Source organism: Ursus maritimus, unplaced genomic scaffold (genome assembly GCF_017311325.1).
Source record: "Ursus maritimus isolate PB19 unplaced genomic scaffold, ASM1731132v1 scaffold_14, whole genome shotgun sequence".
NCBI classification, from domain to species: Eukaryota; Metazoa; Chordata; class Mammalia; order Carnivora; family Ursidae; genus Ursus; species Ursus maritimus.
Genome location: NW_024423786.1, coordinates 53,275,296 through 53,297,299, shown reverse-complemented (window position 1 = coordinate 53,297,299; position 22,004 = coordinate 53,275,296). Strand labels below are relative to the sequence as shown.

General features: G+C 53.4%; 1 protein-coding gene and 1 long non-coding RNA gene across 4 annotated transcripts in view; one reads left to right on the top strand and one right to left on the bottom strand.

Annotated features, from left to right (window-relative positions):
- The window catches only part of RFX2 (regulatory factor X2), a 92,534-nt gene that overhangs the window by 9,175 nt on the left and 61,355 nt on the right, over positions 1 to 22,004 (bottom strand). For 2 of the 3 annotated variants that reach the window (XM_040629496.1, XM_040629497.1), the window contains exons 6-8: positions 13,362 to 13,436; positions 6,443 to 6,624; positions 4,772 to 4,891 (exon numbers count right to left, since the gene is read on the bottom strand). In XM_040629496.1, coding sequence (XP_040485430.1) covers positions 4,772 to 4,891; positions 6,443 to 6,624; positions 13,362 to 13,436 — 377 coding nt within the window. The remainder of the gene's footprint in view (positions 1 to 4,771; positions 4,892 to 6,442; positions 6,625 to 13,361; positions 13,437 to 22,004) is intronic. The other variant, XM_040629498.1, reaches the window with a different exon arrangement.
- The window catches only part of LOC121102564, a 54,999-nt gene that overhangs the window by 5,273 nt on the left and 27,722 nt on the right, over positions 1 to 22,004 (top strand). The gene's annotated exons all lie outside the window — the stretch shown is intronic.

Genomic DNA, 22,004 nt, shown 5'->3' with positions numbered 1-22,004 from the left:
GCCAGCGCTGGTGGGCAGCACCTCAAGAGTGACGGGCCTCCCCAGAGCGTGAGCTGGCGCTCCCCTGGGCCTCATTCCGGGGGGGCAGGGCAAGCACACGGGCGAAGGGGGAGCGCAGCAGCCAGCGGAGCCGCTTACTGGGCACCGGACGCAGCACGTCAGGGATGAGGATCTCCACCAGGGCCTGGTACAGGATGTGGTCGCAGTTCCTCATCCACTTGAGAACGGGCTCGCATTTACACAGAGACACCAGCTTGTCCTTCGGGAGGACGGCGCCTTCCGGATCCCCGTCGCTGTGGGGAACGGGAGAACCGGGGTGAGCTGTGGCCCGCAGGGTGGCAGGGGGCCCCCAGGATGGAACCCACCCTGCCTCCAATTCCCCAGTGGGCCCCGCGCCGTCCCCTTCCCTGCCTGTGGCCGGGGGATGACATGTCCTCTATCTGGGACGCGCGGGGTTCCCCCTGCAGTCCCTGTGCTGAAGCGAGGGAACGGGCAACACACTAGAGTGTGGAAACCACACACACACACAGAGGGGCTCAGAGAGCCGATTCCTGGAAAGGGGACCCATTGTCTGTGGGTCACAGTGTGGGGGGCCGCAGCCTGCAGGGTAGCCCTGGGGTCCTGGGAAATGAGCCAGTGCGGCTCTGTGGCCCCTGGGCGCAGGGGCGGGGCGAGGGCAGTGACCTGGCAGGTAGAGAAGCAGGGCCGTCACCCGAGGAGGCTTTCGAGTTCCAGAAGGAAAGCCACAACTTCTCAATGTAGTGAAACTGGAGGTTCACCACGACGTCTAAAGTTGCCTGCGAATAAACACAGCCCGTCGACCTCAACGGATGTGCGTGTTAAGAACTGTGCCTATCACGTGTTGTCGGGACATGCCAAGTGGGCAGCTGTGAGAGCTACTGCAGTGGGGTCCCTTGAAATCCAGACAGAGACCCCAAGGGGGGACGGATGTGCCACGGTTTAGTGAGTGGAGATTCCATCTACTTGGCTAGAGGAAGCAGGGGGCTGCTCCCGCCTCCTCCGCGTCACCCAGGGACACCTGCTGACGTCTGAGAGTTTGGCGGTTCTGGTGACGTGTAAGGCCGACCGCCTCACCGGGGGGAGGATCGCGCTGCTCTCCACCCCGGCTCTGGGGCGGGGGGGGGGCCCGGCCCAGGCTCAGGGTCTCCCTGGGCGGGGCGGGGGAGGGTGGTCACCTCGCAGTGCCGCCGGTAGACCAGCTGCAGGGCCTTGACGTCGTGTAGTGTGATGCTCTCCTGCAGCAGGACGCTGCCCAGGTCGGGCGCTGGGAACTCCGGGAAGACATGTGAGACATCTGGGAGGAAAACGGGGTCACCAGAGCTGCAGAAGGGCTCCATGCAGGAGGCCCATGTGCTGGGGGATTAGGGTAAGGGTTAGGGTTGCCAGTGACTGCTCCACAGCCCCGGGTCTCACAACTTTTAAGCTTTGGTTTTCTCAGGGACAACACTGTCTCTCCCAGCGACAGTAAATACGCTGACACAGATGAGCACTGAGCCCAGGGCCTGGCACACAGCAGACGCTCCCATCACCCTGGCGTGGGGGCTTCCCAGGGCAGTGAATCTGGGGAGGGGGCTGGCCGTGGCTGCCCCTAGCTACTTCCCTGAAGGGTTCTGTCTGGGCTCCCAAAACACACTAAAAATAGACAAAGGTCACTGATGTCTTCGGTGTGTGTGTATGGACGCTGACCACAGCAAGCCTCCCTGGGCACGGCCCATGACGCTCTCCCGGGCGGCCGTGGTGCCAGCAGGGGAGGGGCTCTCCCAGGGAAGGGCCAGGCAGCCGTGTGTCGGGCCACCAGGAGGGGAGAGCCAGCATCCTAAACGCTCCAGGGAAGCAAGGAAGAAAACCGAGGAGGGCAGCCAAGTCCTGAGGCAACAGCTTTTAAAATACATCTAGACTTCTTTCCAACGGGCATTTCACTTTCTTTACTTTTTTTCCTGATGGTCACTTTATATATTCATTTGGGGGCATCTGCTGACTATTCTAAAATCTTGGGGATGCCATAAGGGTTGATCTAGAACATTCCTACGTAGTTAAAGAGGTATCATACGAGCCAACTGTTTAAAGCACCCCCGTAGATGCCGCTGGTGCTGAGACCCGCGAGCACCGAAGAGCCGAGTGGACACCGGAGCTTTCCCGGGAGCCCTGCGCACAGGCCAGGGGGCACTCACCTATGTACTGCTGGTGGTGCTGGCTCTGTGCGGCCATGGCCTGCTCTGGGGTGCTGTGCAGGCTGCCGTGCGAGCCACTGTCCCCAAGGCTGTCTGTCTTCTGGGCTGGCCGGTACCTGGGCAGGGGACATGGTGCCACCATGAGGCCCCAGCTGTACCCCCTGAAGGGGCTCACGGAGCAGAGAGCTGAGGAGGATTCAGTTTGGGGTGCGTGCGTGTGTGTGTGTGTGTGTGTGTGTATGGGTGTGTGTAATGTTTAAAAACTTGTGGTAAAATACACACAACATGAAATTCACTACCGTAACCGTCTCTAAGCGCACAGCCCTGCGGCACAAAGCACACACACTGTCATGCAGCCACCCCCACCCTCCGTCTCCAGAACGTTCCGTCTCCCCACACGGAGACTCTGTCCAGGAAGCACGGACTCCCCACCCCCTGCCCCAGCCCTGGCTCCCACCATCTCCTCTCTGTCTGTGTGGACAGGACTCCTCTGGGGACCTCCTGGGAGTGGGGTCCTGTGGGATGTGTCCTTCTGGGTCTGGCTGCTCTCACTGAGCACAGTGTCCTCAGGGTCCCTCCATGTCGTGGCAGGTGTCAGGGTCACTTCTGTTCTAAGGCTGAATAACATTCCCTTGTCTGGACGGACGCACACACTTGCTTACCCATTCACCCGCTGATGGGTATTCGTGGTTGCTTGTGGGGCCGTGTGTATCTTCCCCCCCTCAATACTTCTCCCTTAGAAGATAAGTGAACTTCTTTATATAGAATCACAAATATCTTACTATTATGTGGTCTCAAAGGAAATTCTGGGACGTTCATTTTGCCTTGAGCCAGAAAGCAGTGGCCAGCCTGTGCTGGCAGCAGACGGGAAACGTTCACGGAGCGGGGCTCCCCAGCGCGGTGTCCTGAGCCCAGCGGACGGCTGTGATGTGGTGCTGGCGTGTGCGGGGAAGAGCAGGGGGACCCAACTCCAGCGGGGAGCGCCTTTCCTGGTGGAAAGTGGGGCCCGGCTTCCCGTGAGGATGGAGAAAAGCCTCTCAGACGCGTGTGGACTGCCTGACTCGAGGGGGTGGTGGTTCCCAGTGTAAATGGCACGAGCCTGTCTCCATGAGGACAGCTGCTCCTGAGGTAATACTCTGCCTGGTGTCGTGATTCACGGGTGTTTGCAGGAGCCCCAACCAAACAGCAACAAGATGCTACAGAGTCCATGTCTGTGGACAAGCAGCTGCAGGATGGACTGCTGGTTCCACTCGTATCTGTTGGCTGCTGGAGAATGTTCTGGAGACTCTCTTCCGTGACCTCCAACTCCCACGATTGGACATGTGGTTTGGAGACACTGGGCTGGCCTTAGGGCCCGATAAAGTGGGTTTTTAGCCACACACGGATGGGCCAAGTTATGAAGGCGCCACGTGGAACTGTCTGGACTCTGGAGAGGAGCCAGGGACAGAGGGAAGCAGGGAAGGAGCGGAGACTGCAGGACTGCCAGGAAGGTGACGTTGGAGTGGGGCCCTGCAAATCCCAGGGTCCTGCAAATCCCAGCTGCGGAGGGCCAGTGCTGTTCCTTGTTTTGTGAATAAAGTTTTATTGGCACACAGCCATGCCCATTGGTCTCTGTATCACCAATGTGCTGGCTTTCATGCTGCAATGGCAGGGCTCGACAGTCTTGACAGAGTGTCTGGCCTGCAGAGCCTAAGATATTTGCTCTCTGGCCCTTTACAGAAAGGTTTGCTGACCCCTGCCTTAAAAGATGAGTCGGTGTGGGATGGATAGAGAAGAGAACATTCCAGCAAACAACAATGGCCTTGCCAGCCATTGGATCAAAATGTCAGGAAGAAGCAGCCACTTAAGTATATAAGCTAGCTTTCTCCAGGCTTCTTGGGTTATTTTCAGTGTTCTCTCTTTTTTTCCCCTATAGTTGAAAATTAAAGAGCTAGGATTCCAGCTCTATGATATTCTGGAAAAGGCAAAACTACGGAGACCGTGGAAGGGTCGGTGGCTGCCAGAGGTCGAGGGGAGGGAAAGATGAACAGGCGGGGCACAGAGCCTTTTCAGGGTGGTCCGTAACGCTGGACACGTGTCGTGCTACATCCGTACAAACCCGTTTGCATGGAGCGCCAAGAGTGACCCCCGGTGTCAAGTATGGACTTGAGGTGATAATGATGTGTCGATGTAGGTAAACACACAGCTCTGGTGCCACGCTGATGGCGGGGAGGCTGTGCCTGTGAGCACACCAGGCATATGGAAACTGCACTTTGTGCCCAATTTTGCTGGGAACCTAAAACTGTTCTAAAAATAATGTCTATTTTTTTTTTTTTTTAAAAAGAGAAAGATCTGAAGGCTCTGCTAGCTGGATGAGGCTGCCTCCCCAGCCTCCTGTGCCTTGGCTCTCCCAGGACGTTGGAGACAGAGGTTAAAATGAATCTATTTTTTCCACCACAGTCTGGGTAGTCCCCTCCTCCCCATGTATTTAACGTTTGAGAAACACTTTTCTGTATGTTCTCCCAAGCGACACTCAGACCCAACCCTTGCCTTGGGCAGGAAAGTCAGTCCTCAGACTGGCTTTGGGCCAGGTCACCCACCTTGGCTTCTGATGCATGGGCTGTTGTCGCATGGCCATATACTGGGTGTCCTCCTGCAGCCGGTTCAAGGGCGAGTCTGGTTTCAGACGGATCCCATAGTAATGATACTTGGAGTTGCCCCTAGAAACCAAGCATCTCAGGGTCAGCTCTCTTTGCAGACGTTCTTGAATGACAGACAAGTGCTCTGTCTTAGCCCTTCATTCTGGGTGCTCAGGGTCAGTGTTCCCTGGGCCGTGGTGGGGAACGTTCATGGGCTATTTCATGATCACAGTGGTTCGGGAAATTCTATACTTGGCATCCCTCTCAGAGACTTCCCCGCTTTCGTTTTAGTATTATAAAGGGTCTGAGAAGTCCTGCAGTGGGAAAAGTGATCCAGCTTTGTTTGAGCTGACATGGCCTCACCATCATCATCATCACCATCACCACCATCACCACTATCACCATCACCAGCATAACCATCATCACTATCCCACCATCACCATCACTGTCATTATCACCATCTTCACCATCAGCACCACCACCATCTTCCCACTACCATCATCACCATCTTCACTATCACCATCACCAGCATCACTGTCATCACTATCCCACCATCACCATCACCACCATCAGCATTATTATCATCACCGCCCGCCCCCGATCATCTAACAACATGATCTGGAAAATGGCACCATTTGGGAAACACTACCGTAGCTTACTATGGGAGAAATGAATGATCAAAGGGCTTTAGACAATTTGGTTAAGAACACAGGTCGGAAGGGCTCCTCAGGAGAGAGGCATGGAAGGACAGACATGTATCTGGCAATACGGACAAGTGGGTGGAGCATGGGTACCTTCTAGATGAGGTAGGAGCTTGGCTGGTGCCAGGAGGAGGGAAAGCGTGGGGGAGAAAAGCCCCAATCCTGAGGCCAGCATCTGGGACACTCTGACGGTGGAGGCCATGCATGAGCCTTCTGGAGAGGCCCCCCAAAGGCACTGGTGGCTGTGTCCCCAGAGACCAGAGGCTCCCTCTCCTTCTCCCCTGTCCTTCCCGCCTCTATCCATTGATGCTCTGTAAGAATGTTCTCTGTAAAGGATCAGAAGGTGGTAGAGAACATTCTCTTGGCCCAACACCAGCTTCGGAGGGTATGTGAGTGACCCCACCCCCATGTGTGACTTCACAGACAGCAGCCATGCAAGAAATGGCCTTCTGTGTGCTCTAGGCCGCCCACTTTGAATACAGTATGGCTGCTGTTTTCTGGTGGGAGGAGTGTTCACTTCCTGCCTGGGATAAGTCTGTGGCAAGTGACAGTCCCTGGTTCCGCAGGGCCAAGGGCTGGCGGTGGTGGATTGGTCCAGGCAGAGCAGAAAGCACCAAGAAATCATAAATCCAACTCTACTTGATAATCCAGAGGCTGCTTTTTAAGAAAATCTGTTATTATGGAAAATTTTAAACAAAGAGAGACTGATGAAGCAAAGCCCATGCTCCTTGTCACCAGGAGAGAGATGGCCTACGGCCAACACCTTGGGCCGGTCAGGCCCGTGCTGCCGCCAGTTCAGAACAACTCCAAGTTCACCCAGAGGCGTGTGGGCGGAAAGAGAAAGACCACGTTCTCCAAAAGCTCAATATCTGTATAGAGGACGCAGGAGGACAGGTGGGTGTGGGGCTACCGGGCACCCCCGTGTACCCACCTGGTGCCCAGCCGTCGTGTCCGCAAGCCCATGAACACGGAGCGGATCAGCTTCCCGAAGGAGGCGGCATTCACAGGGTCCAGCTTGTGCTCCTGGCAGTGCCGAAGGTAATGGTTGTAGAGAGAGCTTCTGGGGAGACTCACGCCTTCTGCGGTTTCGTAGTTATCCAACAGCCACTGGAGCTGGATGAAGAAAGATAGGCTCGCGTTCATCAGGATCCCCCAAAATGCTGAAACGCTAACGTGGGCTCATTAGGAGAAGCACATGCTTTCTCTCCATTGACATGATGAGGAAATTCATTGCCACTGTCACTGATTTGGATTTGAGGGATTCTGGGCACATGAATTAACAGCTTCTCTCCACTCCTGTATTTATTCCTTCAATGTTCAGCCTGGTTTTCAGATTCCTTGACTTAATTTACAAAAACCCGCAAGTGATTGAGACCTCTTGGGTGTGTCTTCCTAATCATTTTGGCACCATGTCTCCTCAACTTACAGGAATGTCAAGACGAGGAGGACTGAAGAAAGCTCCGCAGACCCATCCGCATGGCCCCCGGCATTAAACAGGGTGACGTGGGCCTTTAGAGCTTGTCCACCTCCTGATGCCTTGTGATTGACGGACAAATCGTTCATCTAAGGATTAAGATGGCCGGGGCTTGGCCACCTGTCTCATCGCTGGTCACTGAATATGAAAGTCCTGGTTGAATTCTTGCCCTATTGCTTGTGCTACCATCTTTGGCCCCAACCAGGAATTCTGCACCCTGGGGCAGTCAGATTCTCCTAGAACAGGCGGGGAAGGAAGGGAGGAGTGGAAGGTGGAATTCCCAGACACTCCTTCCTCCTGCCCGTCCTCTTAGCAGCTCTCAGACCCGACGCAGTGCTGCTTCCCTGAGGTAGGGTACGTGCGCTGCCTGAGAGGTCTGTGTCCCCACGGCTGGTGGGGTGACCGAGTGGCCCGAAAACCATACACTCTAGAATTTGTGGGGTATTTTCTCTCAGGAACAATTTCTTTTTCTTTCTGAAACAACAACAACAACAACACAAAACGAAAAACAGGACGACGGACAGAGGCAGACTGACCTAGCCTCAGGTCCTGGACCGAGAGAGAGGCTGTAAGCGGAAACGGGACACAGTACCGAAGAGCTTCCAAGCCAGGTTCTGTGCCCAGGCCGCTGCCCCCAGAGCTCAGCATCGGGTCAGAAGGGCAGGAGCCATCCCCACAGACAGTGAAGCCCCCACACCAGGCAGCGACGCAGAGGAGGCCCCCCCCCCCCCAGCACAGTGTGTCTGTTCCCTGATCAAGGGAGGTCAGATGGGTGAGTGCGAAAGCCCTGGACCGTGCTGGGGATTTGGAGATAGGCGGGGGCTGTGTGCACGGGCCCCAGGCCTGAGGCAGGATCCTGTGTGGGAAGGTTTAGGGGGACAGGCGGTCTAAGGCATGGCCCCTGCCTGGAGCTGTGAGGGGCTCCCAGCCCTCTGCGCCCCAGGTGTGGGGGACCCAGCACGTCGCACACCCGTCTGCACGCTTCTAGACCCGAAGTGAGCGTCTGCCCAGGGAGAGCTCAGCCCCAGCTGGCCCCAGGCCATAGTGGCCCTGCCTAGACCCAGCACGCTGGCTGGGGGGTCTGCTGGAGTCTCCCCTTCAAAAGACAGTTTTACTGTGGAAAGGTTCTAACAGGCACAGTGGTAGAGAGAGCAATGGGACCGACTCCTGCTTCTAGCCGTCAGCTCGGGGCCGAGTTTATTTCATCCCTAAGCCCCACCCGCCGCCTCCTGCCTGTCTCGGGCTATTTTCAAACGAACGCCTGACGTCCCTTCATCACACCCCTGGGCCTCCCGGCTCCAGTGCGGCCGAGTGAGAGGTGGGCGGTGGGGCCCGGCGGGGGCAAGGAAAGGTTCAGAGGCGGAGGTGGGCACGGCTGGATGTGCGGGGGATGGAGGGGCACAGGTCAAAGGTCCAGGCGAAGGGACACGTGGGGGACCGACAGAGGAGAGGGTCCTGTAATAGAAGGACACACTTTGGGCAGCAGGAAGGGCTGGGGCCGTGGGCTCTGCTGTGGAATGGAGGTCGGCTGACTGCTGGGCCGGGGCTCAGGGCAGAGGTTGGGAGCAGGTCTGTTAACGTGGCCCCACGGCTGAGGACGGGGTCGGGGGGATGCACAGAGAGGGCGTTCACACACGCAGGCCGAGGAGGAAGAGTGGCCTGAGGCCTCGCATTAAGGCCCAATAGATTTTGCTGCCCTGCCGCCCAGGGAAAGCCAGGAGAGGCTCCCTCCTCATGCGGCTTCTGCAGAGAAGTCTCTGCAGGGAGGGACCGGTGCGGCTCCTGCTTCTCCCTGAGTCGCAGGGGTGAACCAGGGCCGCCCCACCATCGTCACTAGGAGGCCAGCCTCCCGCAGCGCCTGCTCGCTGTGCACCCCGTGTGGTGGCCCTGTGCCCTCCTGCCCCGGGCTGTGGGGCTGCGGGGCTGCCAGAGAGTTGGCCCGTCACCCGCCCAGGGTCCCAGTGTAGGGTAACCCCAGGTGGTCTCCTCCCGGCCTCACCAACTGAGGGGCAGTCAGGACAGGGAAGGCGAGATGGCACAGAGCAACAGGGCAGAGGGCGGCTGCAGGCCCCGGCAGAGGCCCAGGGAACAGGGCGGCGCCCAGGAAAGACACCTCACCCCCTTCACTCGACCATTTGGGAAGAGAACCTCCTGTCGCCTCACTCGATATTTAGTTTTCCAACCCTCCCTCAGTGTGCTTTTCTGCCACCCTTTACTCTCCAAAGTTTCGCTCGGGCCCAGGGCTCGGGCCCTCGAGAGCCACGTCCTTGGTCCTCCCTGATCCCTGACCTCTCTCCCCTTGCTGCCGTAAGCTGAATCTTAGCTGTGACGTCAGCATGGCACTGCCCCCTGACCCTCGGGGCACACCTTCCTCCCCTCCCTGAGCGCCGCTGCCCGCCTGGGCTCTGGGAGGCTGCGGGATGGTAGGACTGGGGCATCTGGAAGGGGCAGGGGTGAGCATAGCCCCATTGGCGCCAGGAAGCTGCCCCCCAGCCACAAGGCATGGGGGTGACTAGGTTCCCCGGCTGCCGTCCTCTCTTATTTTCAGTTTGAGATCCAGGTGAGGAAGGGCTGGTATTTGAGGAGGTTTTGTGAGCCCCGAGGTTTTCTTCCGAGAACTTTCCCCCTCCAGAGCTGGCAGGTGCATTTTATCTATTTATTGTTCATCTCCCCCACTGGTATGAGAACCTCAGGCAGGTAGAGATGTAACAGGGTTGCCCACGTTTGCCCCCCCAGGAGGTGCAACAGACCAAGAGAAGGGGTCCTGAAGCACTAAGGGGCCCCCCGCATGCGGGATGCCAACAGTCAGGGTGCAGAAGCTGCAGCCTTTGTCCCTCTGCCCCCTGGGGAGCACAGAGCGCCGAGTCTTAGGGAATTCTCCGGGAGTGGGAGAGGAACATGGACTTTTGGGCGAGAAGGGTGAGGTCAGATTCTGCAGGTGGTGGGCTGGAGGAGGCCCTCGACAGGACCAGCTCACATGTATGAGGAAGTGTTTGGGAAGAATGATCGCTTTGGCTTATCACCATCCCCCAGCCCCATGTTGTTGGAACGAAAAATGGACCTCTTTACTTGGGTGGTTGTCAATGTTGGCATTGACATCAATGACGCATGGTTATCTTGACAACAAGTTCTTCCCAAGCAGAAGTAACTCCAGAGAGAGCTGACCCCTCTAGCAGCCCCCAGAACAATCAGTTACACCTTTTCTCCCTTTTGCACAGAGGGAAAGCTGATTCAAGTGACCAATGGGTTAAGTCATGATGGAGCTGAGGGAGGGAGCCATGGAGAAGCATTCTAGGCAGAGCGAACAGCCTGTGCAAAGGCCCTGGGGCAGCAACGGGCCTGGCGTGTTGGAGGAATGTGAGGGGGCCTGTGTGTCGGGAGCAGAGAGAAAGGGGAGGGGAGAAGGGGACGGGGCAGGTCAGGCAGGGCCCCGGAGGATGTTTTGATGATGCTGGCTTCTAGTAGGAGTGATGGGTGACCTGGAGGCTTCTGAACAGAGCAGTGACCCATTGACTACGTGGTGGCTGCGACACTCCATGGGAGAGATGGTGGGGGTGGTGGTGGTGCCCCCTGGGAAACGACCTTTCCTGCTGGGAGCCAGGGTGGGGTCAGCAAGGCGGTGAGGGGGCTTCGGGAAAGAAACCAGCCGTCTGACCAAGACAAGTGCTAGAAGCATTTGCCACGATAATTTGGAGCCATTTCTGGACAAGGCACCCATCCCATGAGGCTGCCGATCGATGCTAGCCGAGCCCCAGCCCCATGGCATGCTCTGTCATCACACGGGCCTGCAATCCTATGCCAACTGAAGACCAAGCGATCTTTGGCAATTTGTGGTCCTCAATGAAAAAAAAAGTCATAGACTCTAAATACAACTAATCCATAAGAGGTCCTCCTCCCAGGGTTGGTAACTAATAGGAGTTTATTATACAGACCACGCCGCCCCCATGTGACAATGACTGTGAACGAGTGGGGGGTGTTGTTCTGTGCAGGGATCTGGGGGACGGCTGAGGAGCAGCCCGGGGAGGAGCCCAGGCCCCTCCCCTGCTCAAGATGGGGGACCTCGACTGAAGTCCCCCAGGCCAGGCACCAAGGTGGCTGCATCCCAATGTGGGCTGCGGTGGGGGAAGGCACGTTTTTATTCTCAGGACAAGCGCTTCGCCGCCTTCCCCACAAACAGCTGTCCCTGGTTTTCATGCCACCAAATCTGCCACTCCCCGTCTTCGAGACCGCTCGAGGCCCATTTCCTCCTGTGGGGGTTTCCTCCTGTGGAAAGTTCCTTCCACCCGCAGACCCCCTGGGTCTCACTCAGCCCCTTGAGGGCAGCTTGGGAGGTTTCCGGCGACCCCGACACTGGCCGGGTCTGGAAGGCACTGTGTCGCCGCTCGGGGCATCTGGCTAGCTGGCCCACCCCGTGCTGGCGTGTCGTCGGGAAGCAAACACACTCCGCAGAGCACGGGTACCGGCCCCAGGGGAAAACCTCCACGGCTCACTTCTGCGCACACTTAGCTGTGACCTGGGCGCGCTTTCTCACGCCTGCTTGGCTACTGCCGCGCGTGCCCAGCTCCCTGGTGTGAGTTCTCCTCGTTCCTTCTGCTCCCTGTGTTCAGCACAGCTCCGGTGGGTGGGGAGGCTGCCACCTGGGCTCTCAGAAGCGTCGCTGGGAGGCCACTAGGAAAACGGGTCCGTGGGGCACAGCCCCCAGCCCGGCTCGTTTGCGCCAGGGCTGGGCTGGCAACGGAGCCGGGACTCGGCAGCGTCGTCTGGCACTAGAGCTCACTCAGCGGCGGGCGGCCAGGGTGACAAGCATCGTGAGCGAGCGTGGCTGGCCGCCACAGGGACACGGGGCCCCACCTCGGGGCCGGGACCCATTCTCTCCCTCTCCCTCCTGGCTCTCACATTGGCTGGACAAGCTCCAGGTGGCTTTCACCCCGGTGTGTGGGGTCGACTCTTCGGAAAGATCTTATTTCTCTTCTCTGATGCTAAGCCACCAAGCCCAGACCCTGCTGCTCACAGCTCCACGACACACGACACACGGCCAGGGAGAAACGGACGCCGGGAGCCTTTGCAGCTCGGAAACCGAATCAGCAGGGAAGCAGTCAAAGGAGTCTCCTTCCAAAGGAAACGTGTTAGAAGCCAGAAGCACTCCTACAGCCAGAGACAAGCGGCTCATGCGTTTCCACAAAGACATTTTAAATTTCCTGCGGAGCCCTGCCTGCCTGGGGTTTGCACCCCACATTCTGCCTTCCTCAGGGCTGACCCGGCACCAGAGCCCTCGGGCTGTATCGAGGCCACGCATGTCTGCTTCAGGGCCCTGCTGAACAGAGCAGGCCACTGTGCAGACTTGCCTGCACGGTGGCCTGAGTTTCAGACTGAGCAAGCACACACTGCAGATTGCTCCCTCCCCAGATCTGGCCACGGGGCTGACACTGTCCAGCAGTAACTGGCGACAGGGAGACCATGAGCCACCTAGTCCGGCGGGGTGGGGGAGGGGAGGACACTCAGCAGGGGCCTGACGCTCTTTTAACTATTTATGCATTTATTGCTTCAAGACGATAGGTGTGGGACTGCTCTCCCTTCCAGTGACCGGGCCTCTGAGGCCCAGGAGCGCAGGGCCCTCATCACGTGTACCTGGAGCAGCCCAGCACACGTCTGCCAATCCAGAACCTAGAAGTTTCTGGGCCTTCCCTAGCTGGGTTTCTGCCCCAACATCACTGCCCTTTGAGCCAATGCCTCACCTGGCACGTTGGCCAGTACCAAAGTCTTGACGGGGTCCTGGTTAGGAAATAAAGACTCTTAGCTGGTCACCTTCTTCAGCCCCGTCCTACCACACGAAGCTGCCCAGAGACAGGGACGATTGCTGCCTCCTGGCACGGAAGCTACCATCACTGTCTCCCCAGGAGGAGAGCGAAGGAGAAAGATCTTATACAGTTCAATAGAAATATGTTGCTTTGCACTTTTCTATTATTATAATTATTTTTTCCCCCAAAGAGCTGATCACAGACAGGAAACGCAGCTAAGAGTCATGAAGGCGCCCCCAGTCCTGCCTTTTCTGTTGTGGTTGTTGCCTATCTTAGTATCACTTTTTTATGATGCCTGTTGCCGCCCAGGCCCCTCCGGGAGCGTGTGACACGCATCTCACACCTCCCTCCACGAGCACCCGGAGCGTACGTGCTGTTACCAGCCACCTGCATGGACGCAGGACCCTTTCCCTCACGCTGTGGAAAGGTTTTTTTTGCTGGATGTAGCATCCTAGGTTGGCTTCCCCCCTACCTTTCAGCACCTGACAGCGGTCATTTCATGGTCTTCGCTTGTTTTTAAAATGCCTACGAGGGTTACGAGCGCGGCAGGGCAGGCCGCCAGGTCGACACACACTTACATGGCTGTTGAGTAAACCGCTTTTGTGTGAAGTGATCCCTTCGCTTTTTTGGAGGTTTTCAATCGCCATTTCAAGCTAAAGAAAATGTGTGCAGAAACAAAACAAAACGGAAAAAAACAAAAAAAAGGAAATCAGATGGTTAGCATCAGCCAAGGTTTGTTTTTATTAATATCCAAATAACGATTCAAGCGCCTACAAAATAAAAACAAGGCTTGACGCGGGTGGGGGCGCGTGGTTAGGTGGCGAGTGAAAGCTGCCGGGAGGGGGAGCGTGACTCCGGACATGCGGGGGAGCGCAGGAGCCCGGGAGCGCCAGCAGCACAGCGAAGCATTCCGCGCACACCGGCCGCGGCACTGCAGCCCGTCTGCACAGCCCGAACACTGAGCCGAGGCGTGAGCTCAGGTGGAAGCAAAGGCGGCAGAATGATGGACCCGTCATCGGCTGCTAGGGAGAATCAGCTGTCCACCCAAGGACAGCGGTGGCCCTACTGACTTCCCGGCCGGCCTGTCCGGTCACGAAGCCCGGGGTCTCCCTCCTGGGTGCTCCAGGAAGATACCAACAAGGCCAAAGACCCTGGCCCTGCCATTGGGAGGCGTCGAACCCTGGGGCCACTGGACGCGTCACAGAAATAAGCTCCTGAATGTTTATGAAGCGTGAACTGGGCAAAGAGGGTTGCACAGGAATGAGAACGAATCACGGGGACAGTCACCGGAAGCTAACAGGGAGGCCTTCCTGGGGGAAGGGGCTCCTATAGCTGGGTTCTGAGGACCTCATGGAGGCTGGGACTGAGGTGGTCCAGCAGGGCGATGCACAGAAGGAAACACCCGGCTGTGTGCGGCTCCCACCACATTCGTACGTGCCAAATTTGATGCCCACTTGTGCGTGTTAAATGGAAATGGGAAATCTGCTGGAGTCTACCACGGCAGGCAGAGAACCACAATGGAAGGAAATAAACCCAATGCACACCTTCCTCAAACACACGCAGGGAAGGCAGACTTCTGCGATGCGTGCGCAAAAAGCAGGTGGAACACATATTTTGGAAAGAGCAGCTGGACGGGGCTCCTGGGGCTGAGTGCAGGAATGAGACGGTTCCTGCTTTGCCCATCACCTCTTCTGACCGCTGTGTGTGTGTCCACTGTCGCCACTTTTACTCAACACTGTACTGGAAGTTCTAGCCAGGGCAATCAGGCAACAGTGAGAAATAAAAGACATCCATATTGGAAAAGAAGTGAAACTATCTCTATATGCAGATAACATGATCTTAGACATAGAAAATCCTGAAGGAGCCACAAAAAACCTATGAATGCTCGTAAACAAACCTGGCAGAGTTGCAGGATACAAGATCAACATACAAAAATCGGTTATATTTTTTAACAATGAACAATAGGAAAATGCAATAAAGAAAACAATCCCATTTACAAAAGCATCACAGAAAATAAAATACCTAGGAATAAATTTAGCCAACGAGGTAAAATACTTGTACACTGAAAACTATAACATTGCCGACTGAAATTAAAGAAGACCTACATGAACAGAAGACATCCTATGTTCACGGATCAGAAGACTTCATATTAGGACGGCAATACTCTCCAAATTGATCAATGCAGTCCTTACCCAAATTCTCTATTAAACTTCCAACTGTTTTTTCAGAAATGGACAAGTTGATCCTAAAATTCGTATGGCATTGAAGGGAGCCTGAATAGCTAAAATGACCTTGAAAAAGAAGAACACATTTGAAAGGCTCATATTTCCTGATTTCAAAACTTACTACAAAGTTACAGTAACCAAAACGGGTAGTACCGGGATGAGGATAGACGTATAGATGTACATAGGTCAATGGAATGGAATTAAACATCCGGGAATAATCCTGTATGTCTATGGTCAACTGATTTTTGACAAGGGTGTCAAGACCACTGAATGGAGAAAGAGTAAACTTTCTAACAAATGGGGCTGGGATAAATGGGTTTCCACATGCCAACGAATGGAGTTGGACCCTTACCTCACAATATATACAAAAATCAACTGAAAATGAATCAAAGAACTAAATGTAAGAGCTGCAACTATAAAACTCTTAGAAGAAAACATTAGACAGTCATGTGCAATAAGTTTATCTTCATGACCTTGGATTTGGCAATGGATTTTTAGATATGACACCAGAAGCACAAACAACAGAAGACAAATAAATCTTTACAAAGATAAATGGGACTTCACCAGAGCTAAAAACTTTTGTACAGCAAAGGACACTATCAAGAGAGTGAAAAGACAAGCCACAGAATGGGAGAACATATTTGCAAACTGCATATTGGATAAGGGTCTTGCATCCAGAATAAAGACCTCTCACAACTCAACAACAAAATGATCAGTGACCAAATTAAAAAATGGGCAAAGGACTTGAACAGCCGGGTGTGTAAGAAGCACGTGAAAAGATGCTCGACATGTTAAGTCATCAGGGAAACACATGAAAAGCACAGGGAGACACCACTTCACACGCACTAGTATGGCTATTAAAAAAGAAAGAAAGGAAAGAAAAAAAAAAACCAGTGTCGGTGAGGATGTGGAGACACTGGAACCCTCACACGCGGCTGGCGGAACGGAAAATGGTGCAGCTGCTGTGGAAAACAGTCCGGGAGTTCCTCCAAAGGTTACACATTGTCTCAGTTAAGCTATTAGGTCCGAGCAATTCCACTCCTGGGTGTATTCAGAAAAACGTGTACACAAATGTTCACAGCAGCATGATTCCCCATGGCAAAAACCCAGAAAAATCCAAGCTTCGATCACAGATGACTGGATAAGCACAACGCGCATACGCATACAATGGAATATTACTCATCCATGAAAAGGACGGAGGCAGTGATACCAGCTACGGTGCGGATGAGCCTCAGGAGCGTGATACTCAGTGAAAGCGGCCAGGCACAAAAGACCACATAGCACACGAGGCCGCGTATATGAAATGTCCAGAACAGGAGAACCCACGGAGACGGGAAGCAGAGCAGTTGCCAGAGGCTGGGGTGGGGTGGGGGGGAAAGGGGAAGGGCGACTGCTAACTGGTCAGGCTTACCAGTTTACGGGGTGATGAGAATGTTCTGGAACTAGATAAGGTAATGGTTGTACCACATTGAGAATGTACTAAATGCCGCTGAAGCCTATACTTTTAAGTGGTTAAAATGATGAATTTTATGTTAGGTGAATTTGACCTTGATAAAAAATATACAACTAATTTAAAAAACCCATTATTCTCCCTTGCAATTTGAATGGATCTTCTCACATGCGTGGTTTTGTCACATCACGTGCCAGTCACTTGGAAAATATTGGTTCACTGACTTGGCAGATATTCCAAATGTTGACACGCTTCATTATATAGTACCGAAAAATCACATTTGTTCATATCACCACCAAGCCCAAAATTCTAATTTTTCTTTTTTTGGTTGAAAATGTATTGGCAACCCAATTAGTCGGCTGTTTTCCTGGATACATCCACCTCACACCATTCATCTTTGAGAAAATGTCTGCCAGTTCCCCAAGTCTGAATAATCATCATTTGTCTGTTATTCCTTCAAACACACACAGTGTTTCATGACAAAAGTGGCTGGTTTGGCTCCCAATCATTTGCCTGGCGGCTCTTCCTTAGGACAGTCATCGTACTTGGCAGCAGAAGTACTTTTGTCACACAGAAAGAATATTGGAAAGATGTGAATTCCAGGACTGAGATTTTAATACAATTAATAGCAATTAATAGTTCCACCAAGGACCACAGGTTGACCTTAACCGGAAATTGCAGTACCCCATCCACTGCTTCTCTTTTCTTTTTCACTGTGAGTGCAGGGTGGTGAAGACCACGGTGACTTCTGGGAGAACTTCACGCCTCTGCCTTGCTCTGCACCTGCATTTGTGCCCCGGGGGCTCATCGATGTTGATTTTGCACAATCAGTGCACATGTCAGCACAGGGAAAATGGCAACTGATGGCTTAGTATTATTATGAAAACAGTTTTGACCCCGTGGGGCCCCTGGGAGGGCCTTGGGAATACCCAGAGGAGTGCCGGACATATTTAGGACTGCCTGCCAAAAACTGTAGAGTATTATGGAAAAGAAGACAAATTAAGGCTTGCTAGGTAAGATCATCCTGAAGAACCCATAGCTATTAAATAGGGTCTGATCAAGCCCATGGATGCAGGAAATTAATGCACAGTGGAATCTCCCAAGGTGTTCACTATGCTTTAAAATGAAATCTTCGTGTAAACATCAGTAGGCGGTGAAGACCAGGAAAACACTCCACCACCGCACCCAAGGCCAGATGTGGAGGTTAACGCCCCAGAGGCAGCACTGAAGGCGCAGCGCGTCCGTCTGTCCTGCAGAGGGCGCTGCGGCGCCACCTCCCGGCCCGCGCGGGAGGCGCGTCCTGCATCGGTGGACAAGGAGCATCTTGCACTTGACTTGAAGTCCGAGTCTTCCTTACACAGCTGCAGGAGCGACTCTCACTGCACAAGTATAAACGCCTCGTTCAATCCTCTCAGTGGCTGGAGAAGTTAGTGTTTAAATATGCTTAAAATAAAAGCTAGTTTTTATATTTGACTGGAGTTTAACTTTTTTGCTATTTAAAAATACTTATCAAGGTGCTGTCTGCACAGCCCAGCAAATCAAACAGTCAGGAGGAGCCAAGGATGGACGCAGTGGTGCCCAGACCCAGGCGGGTTTCCCTAAAATCATTCCTGGTTTCTGAGCTTCCGGTTTCCTTCCGTCTTGGTATTACACATATGCTTATGCGTCCGTTTCTTGACTTATCAGGAGCTTAATTTTTATTTTTGATTCGATGCAATGCAGCAATATTCCTTTTTATTGGCCACTTAATATCATCTGTTTCTGCTGCATGAATTACTAACAGAATACGGGGGGGTAAGGACATATATCGTGCTTTAAGGGCTTGTTGGCAGGGAGGGCAGAAAATAGGTAAGGACTCGTGATCAAAGATACAGTGTCTCAAGAACCTAACGTAATAGCAGATAGCAGACAAGTTTTAATAGCTCCCAAGTATATTAAAATAAGCCAACTATTTAGAAAATTTCTCTCCTTTCATGTATAATCCTAGCATGATTCCACCTGATGTAAGGACTGTGTTGGGGCCTCCTAGGGGAGGGTGGAGATTACGTCCCTGAGTTCATGAGTGTATGCCCAAGGGGCCATTCCATTTATAATATAATAATGTCATTAAAAGGGCCCACCATGGATAGGGGTCGCCCCTGCCAAGAGCCAGCAATGACCACTGCTGAAGCAACAGCGGCATCTCCAGACTGGGTCTGCCACGATCTGACATGCCTCCGGCAGCTAGCGGTGGGGAGGGGAGGGGATGTTCCCTGGAAAGGCCAGGGAGGAGTGGGGACAAGGACAGAAACGTGCTAGGGTTAATCCTGCATCCTCAGATCTAGCTTAGTTATTTGACCATAGAGGAAATATAAGTATAAATGCTTTATGAGCAACGCTTTTGGATCTTTAAAGAACATGGAGAGTAGTTTAAAATAAAGAAAGAGACACTGCTGGAACGCTGAGGACAGGGATATAAATCACAGAATTCTGTCTGCAGAAAGGAAACGGCCCGCAGTGAAGGGCCAGGGGGGAGATGGAAAGAATCTGGGGGCTCGCCACTGGGGATAGGGGGAGGCTGGCTTGGGAAAATAGGGCATTGTAAATCTGTTTGCCCATTTTTCTTTTGCTAATTTAAGAATACATGTTAAGACTACGTAAGTAATATTCTACATGCTTGCTGTGCGAGAATCTGACCACGGCAGAGAAGAGTTTCCACTCAGGGCCAGGACTGCGGTGGGGCCAACGAGGCACCCCCAGCTCCGGACTTGAGGTGCTCGTCCTCAAGATCGTGGCAGGGCAAAGTTGGCACGTGGAGGTGAACACCTCCTTAAATTTGGTGTCCTGGGCACCTGGCCTGGCACACCCCATCCAAGCCCTGCCTCAACTTCTCCCCGGCCCCACCCAACTCCCACGCAGGAGGAAAAGCTTTTACTAACAGCCTAGTGTGGGTCCTTTCAGGTGTATCTTAACAGATTCACATTGGCTTTCATGCTTCTCTCCTCAGCCGGGGTTGTGCTATGTACTCAGTTCCGCTCCTTGCATTTATCACTTAATCTTCTGTGATTATCTTTCTGAGTCAGATCTTATGGATTGAGGGTTGGCAAACTTTTTCGGTAAAGGGCTAGATAGTAAATATTTTGGGTTCTGTGGGCCAGAGAATCTCTGTCCACAACTACTCAACTCTGTCCTTGCAGTTGGAAAGCAGCCGCAGACAAGTGAAGGAATGGGCGTGGCTGTGTGCCAATAAAACTTTATTTACAAAGTCAGGCAGCTGGCTGGATTTGGCTGCGTGGCTGTGGTTTGCTGCTCCCTGCTGCCCCAGAATTTGACCAAGAATTACACATTACAGATGTATTAGACCTCACTGTTAAGCCGATTTTTAAAAATGATACGGGTATAGAGGGAATGGCTGCCCGAGATCGTGAGTGTACTAAGTGCTCTTGGTAATCGTTTTTAGCAGCTGATGTGTTTAGTTCTCATAATTCCTAGAACTTTAAACAATAGAGGTCTACTTAATTAAAGAATTTTTAAACTTTTCATTTGGAAATAATTCCAGACTTACAAAAACGTTGCAAAAATAGCACCAAGAATCGTATACCCTTCGGCCAGCCCTCCCAAATGTTAGCATCTCGCATGATCTCAGCACAAGGATCAAGACCCAGAAATCAATCCCCATTCACCGCGACGAGTCCATGAAAGACCTCATTAGAGTGTGATGACCACTGCGCTGGTGTCCTTTTTCGGCAGTGGGATCCGGTGTGGAGGCACAGACTGTGGTCACTTTGCATACACAGCCATGAGAGAAAATTCCAGAGAATGAGAAATGGGCAAAGAGCGGAAACGGATTTTATCAGACCAACGAACGGCCCATTTGTCCACAGTCGCCCTTGACATTCTAAGCAGGTTTGTATCACCCTGAACAGGAACAATGACTTCTCTGGCAAATTAATTGTGACTTTTCCGAATAAGCACCAAAGACTTCTTTCTTTCCAGGATGACATTCTCCTTCTTTCACTTTGTCACTGGAGGCAGACGAGAGATGGAGACCTCAGATCTCTCTTTCAAAGCCGTGCTCCTGAGTAAACCTGGGCCCTGCTCCCACCTTCACAGAGAAACGTGCAAAACCAGCTTCAGAGACGATATCGTTGACTGTTTCTCGAAACCCGCAGAACGCACAGCACCAAGCGCGAACCCTAATGTCGACCAGGAGCTTTAGTTCATAGTAACCGTGGGTCAGGATTGGCTCATCGACAGTGACAAATGTACCAAGCTTCCATGAGAGGCTAATGAGGGAAACCGTGTGAGTGTGGGGGCGGTGGGGGGCTATGGGGATTCTCTGATTCCCGTTCGATTCTTCTGTGAACCTAAAGTGGCGCTTAAAAAAAAAAGGAGGCTATTCAATTAAAGAAAAAGGTGATGATAAATACTTGAGTCAGAGGAAAAAGCAGATGCACTATTGGCAAAATTCCTTTCTCAAACAACGTGCATTTGCTTGCAAAGTGTTTGCTCTGACAGTTGGACGAAAGCCCTGATGGGCAGACAATGAGGAAGCTTCTAGCAAATGCTTGCTACACGTGTGAGGTCATCGAACAGTCGAGTTCGTCTGCATCTTCACTGGGAACGCAGGCCACAGAGAAGACATGTTTTGCGGTTGATTATCCACCGTGAACTCTGACCTGTGTGGGTGGCAGGCCAGCCCTGTGGGCCATCTGGAAGGGTGGCCGTGAGATTAGAGGGGCACGTGTGGGAAGCCAGGCCACACACGGGGAGCCACAGACGGTCCACGCACAGTCTCCCCGGCCTTGACTCAGTGCTGATGAGCCGGATGGAGAATACGAGATCTGGCTTCTCTGAACCCCTGTGTGTTGGTGGTCCGGGGCAAGATGCTCGCTGGCGTGTTGAAAGCAGGAGCTGAGTTTCTGATAACACCAGTAAAGAAATTCCTGTGATTTCAAGTGGCCTATCTCTGGGATGTATGTTGTAGAACTTGAATCCATCAGTGCAGGGCCCTAAATAGCGTGACTTTTAACATCGGGAACCAGATCTCAGGATTTTTGAAGAAGACTCAAAGTGTCCCAAGGGGCTGGGCTGACACTCTGGCTTCTCACACGCAACACATGAGGGTTTTTATTCATCTGGGGGAGGAAGAAACCGATGGCGCCGTCCTAGGCATCTCTGAAAGTCACATCAGGTGCCACGAAGCTGACGCAAGCTCTTTAGGCGTGGAATGCGGCCCGAGAAGGCTCAGAGCCCACTTGCCACTGTTCTCCAAGGTGACTTCACTTCTCACCCTTCTGGCTTCAGTGCAGCATGTGCTGATGGACCCGGTGAGTGGCAATCCTGAGCGGAGTCGCCAGGGCACACACCGTCTCGATCTCTGCGTGATCTGAATACCCAGAGCCGCCACTACGGGTGAGCTAGGATTCCGATTTCCTGGAAGTGAAGAGTTCACAAAGACGCCACTCAGATGGGGAACTTGACCCCTGGGCCAGCTTATCCTTCATTAGGGCCAGACCTAGAGGCCCTAATGAGCCACTGCAGTGGCCTGTCCCCCCATGGGCAGG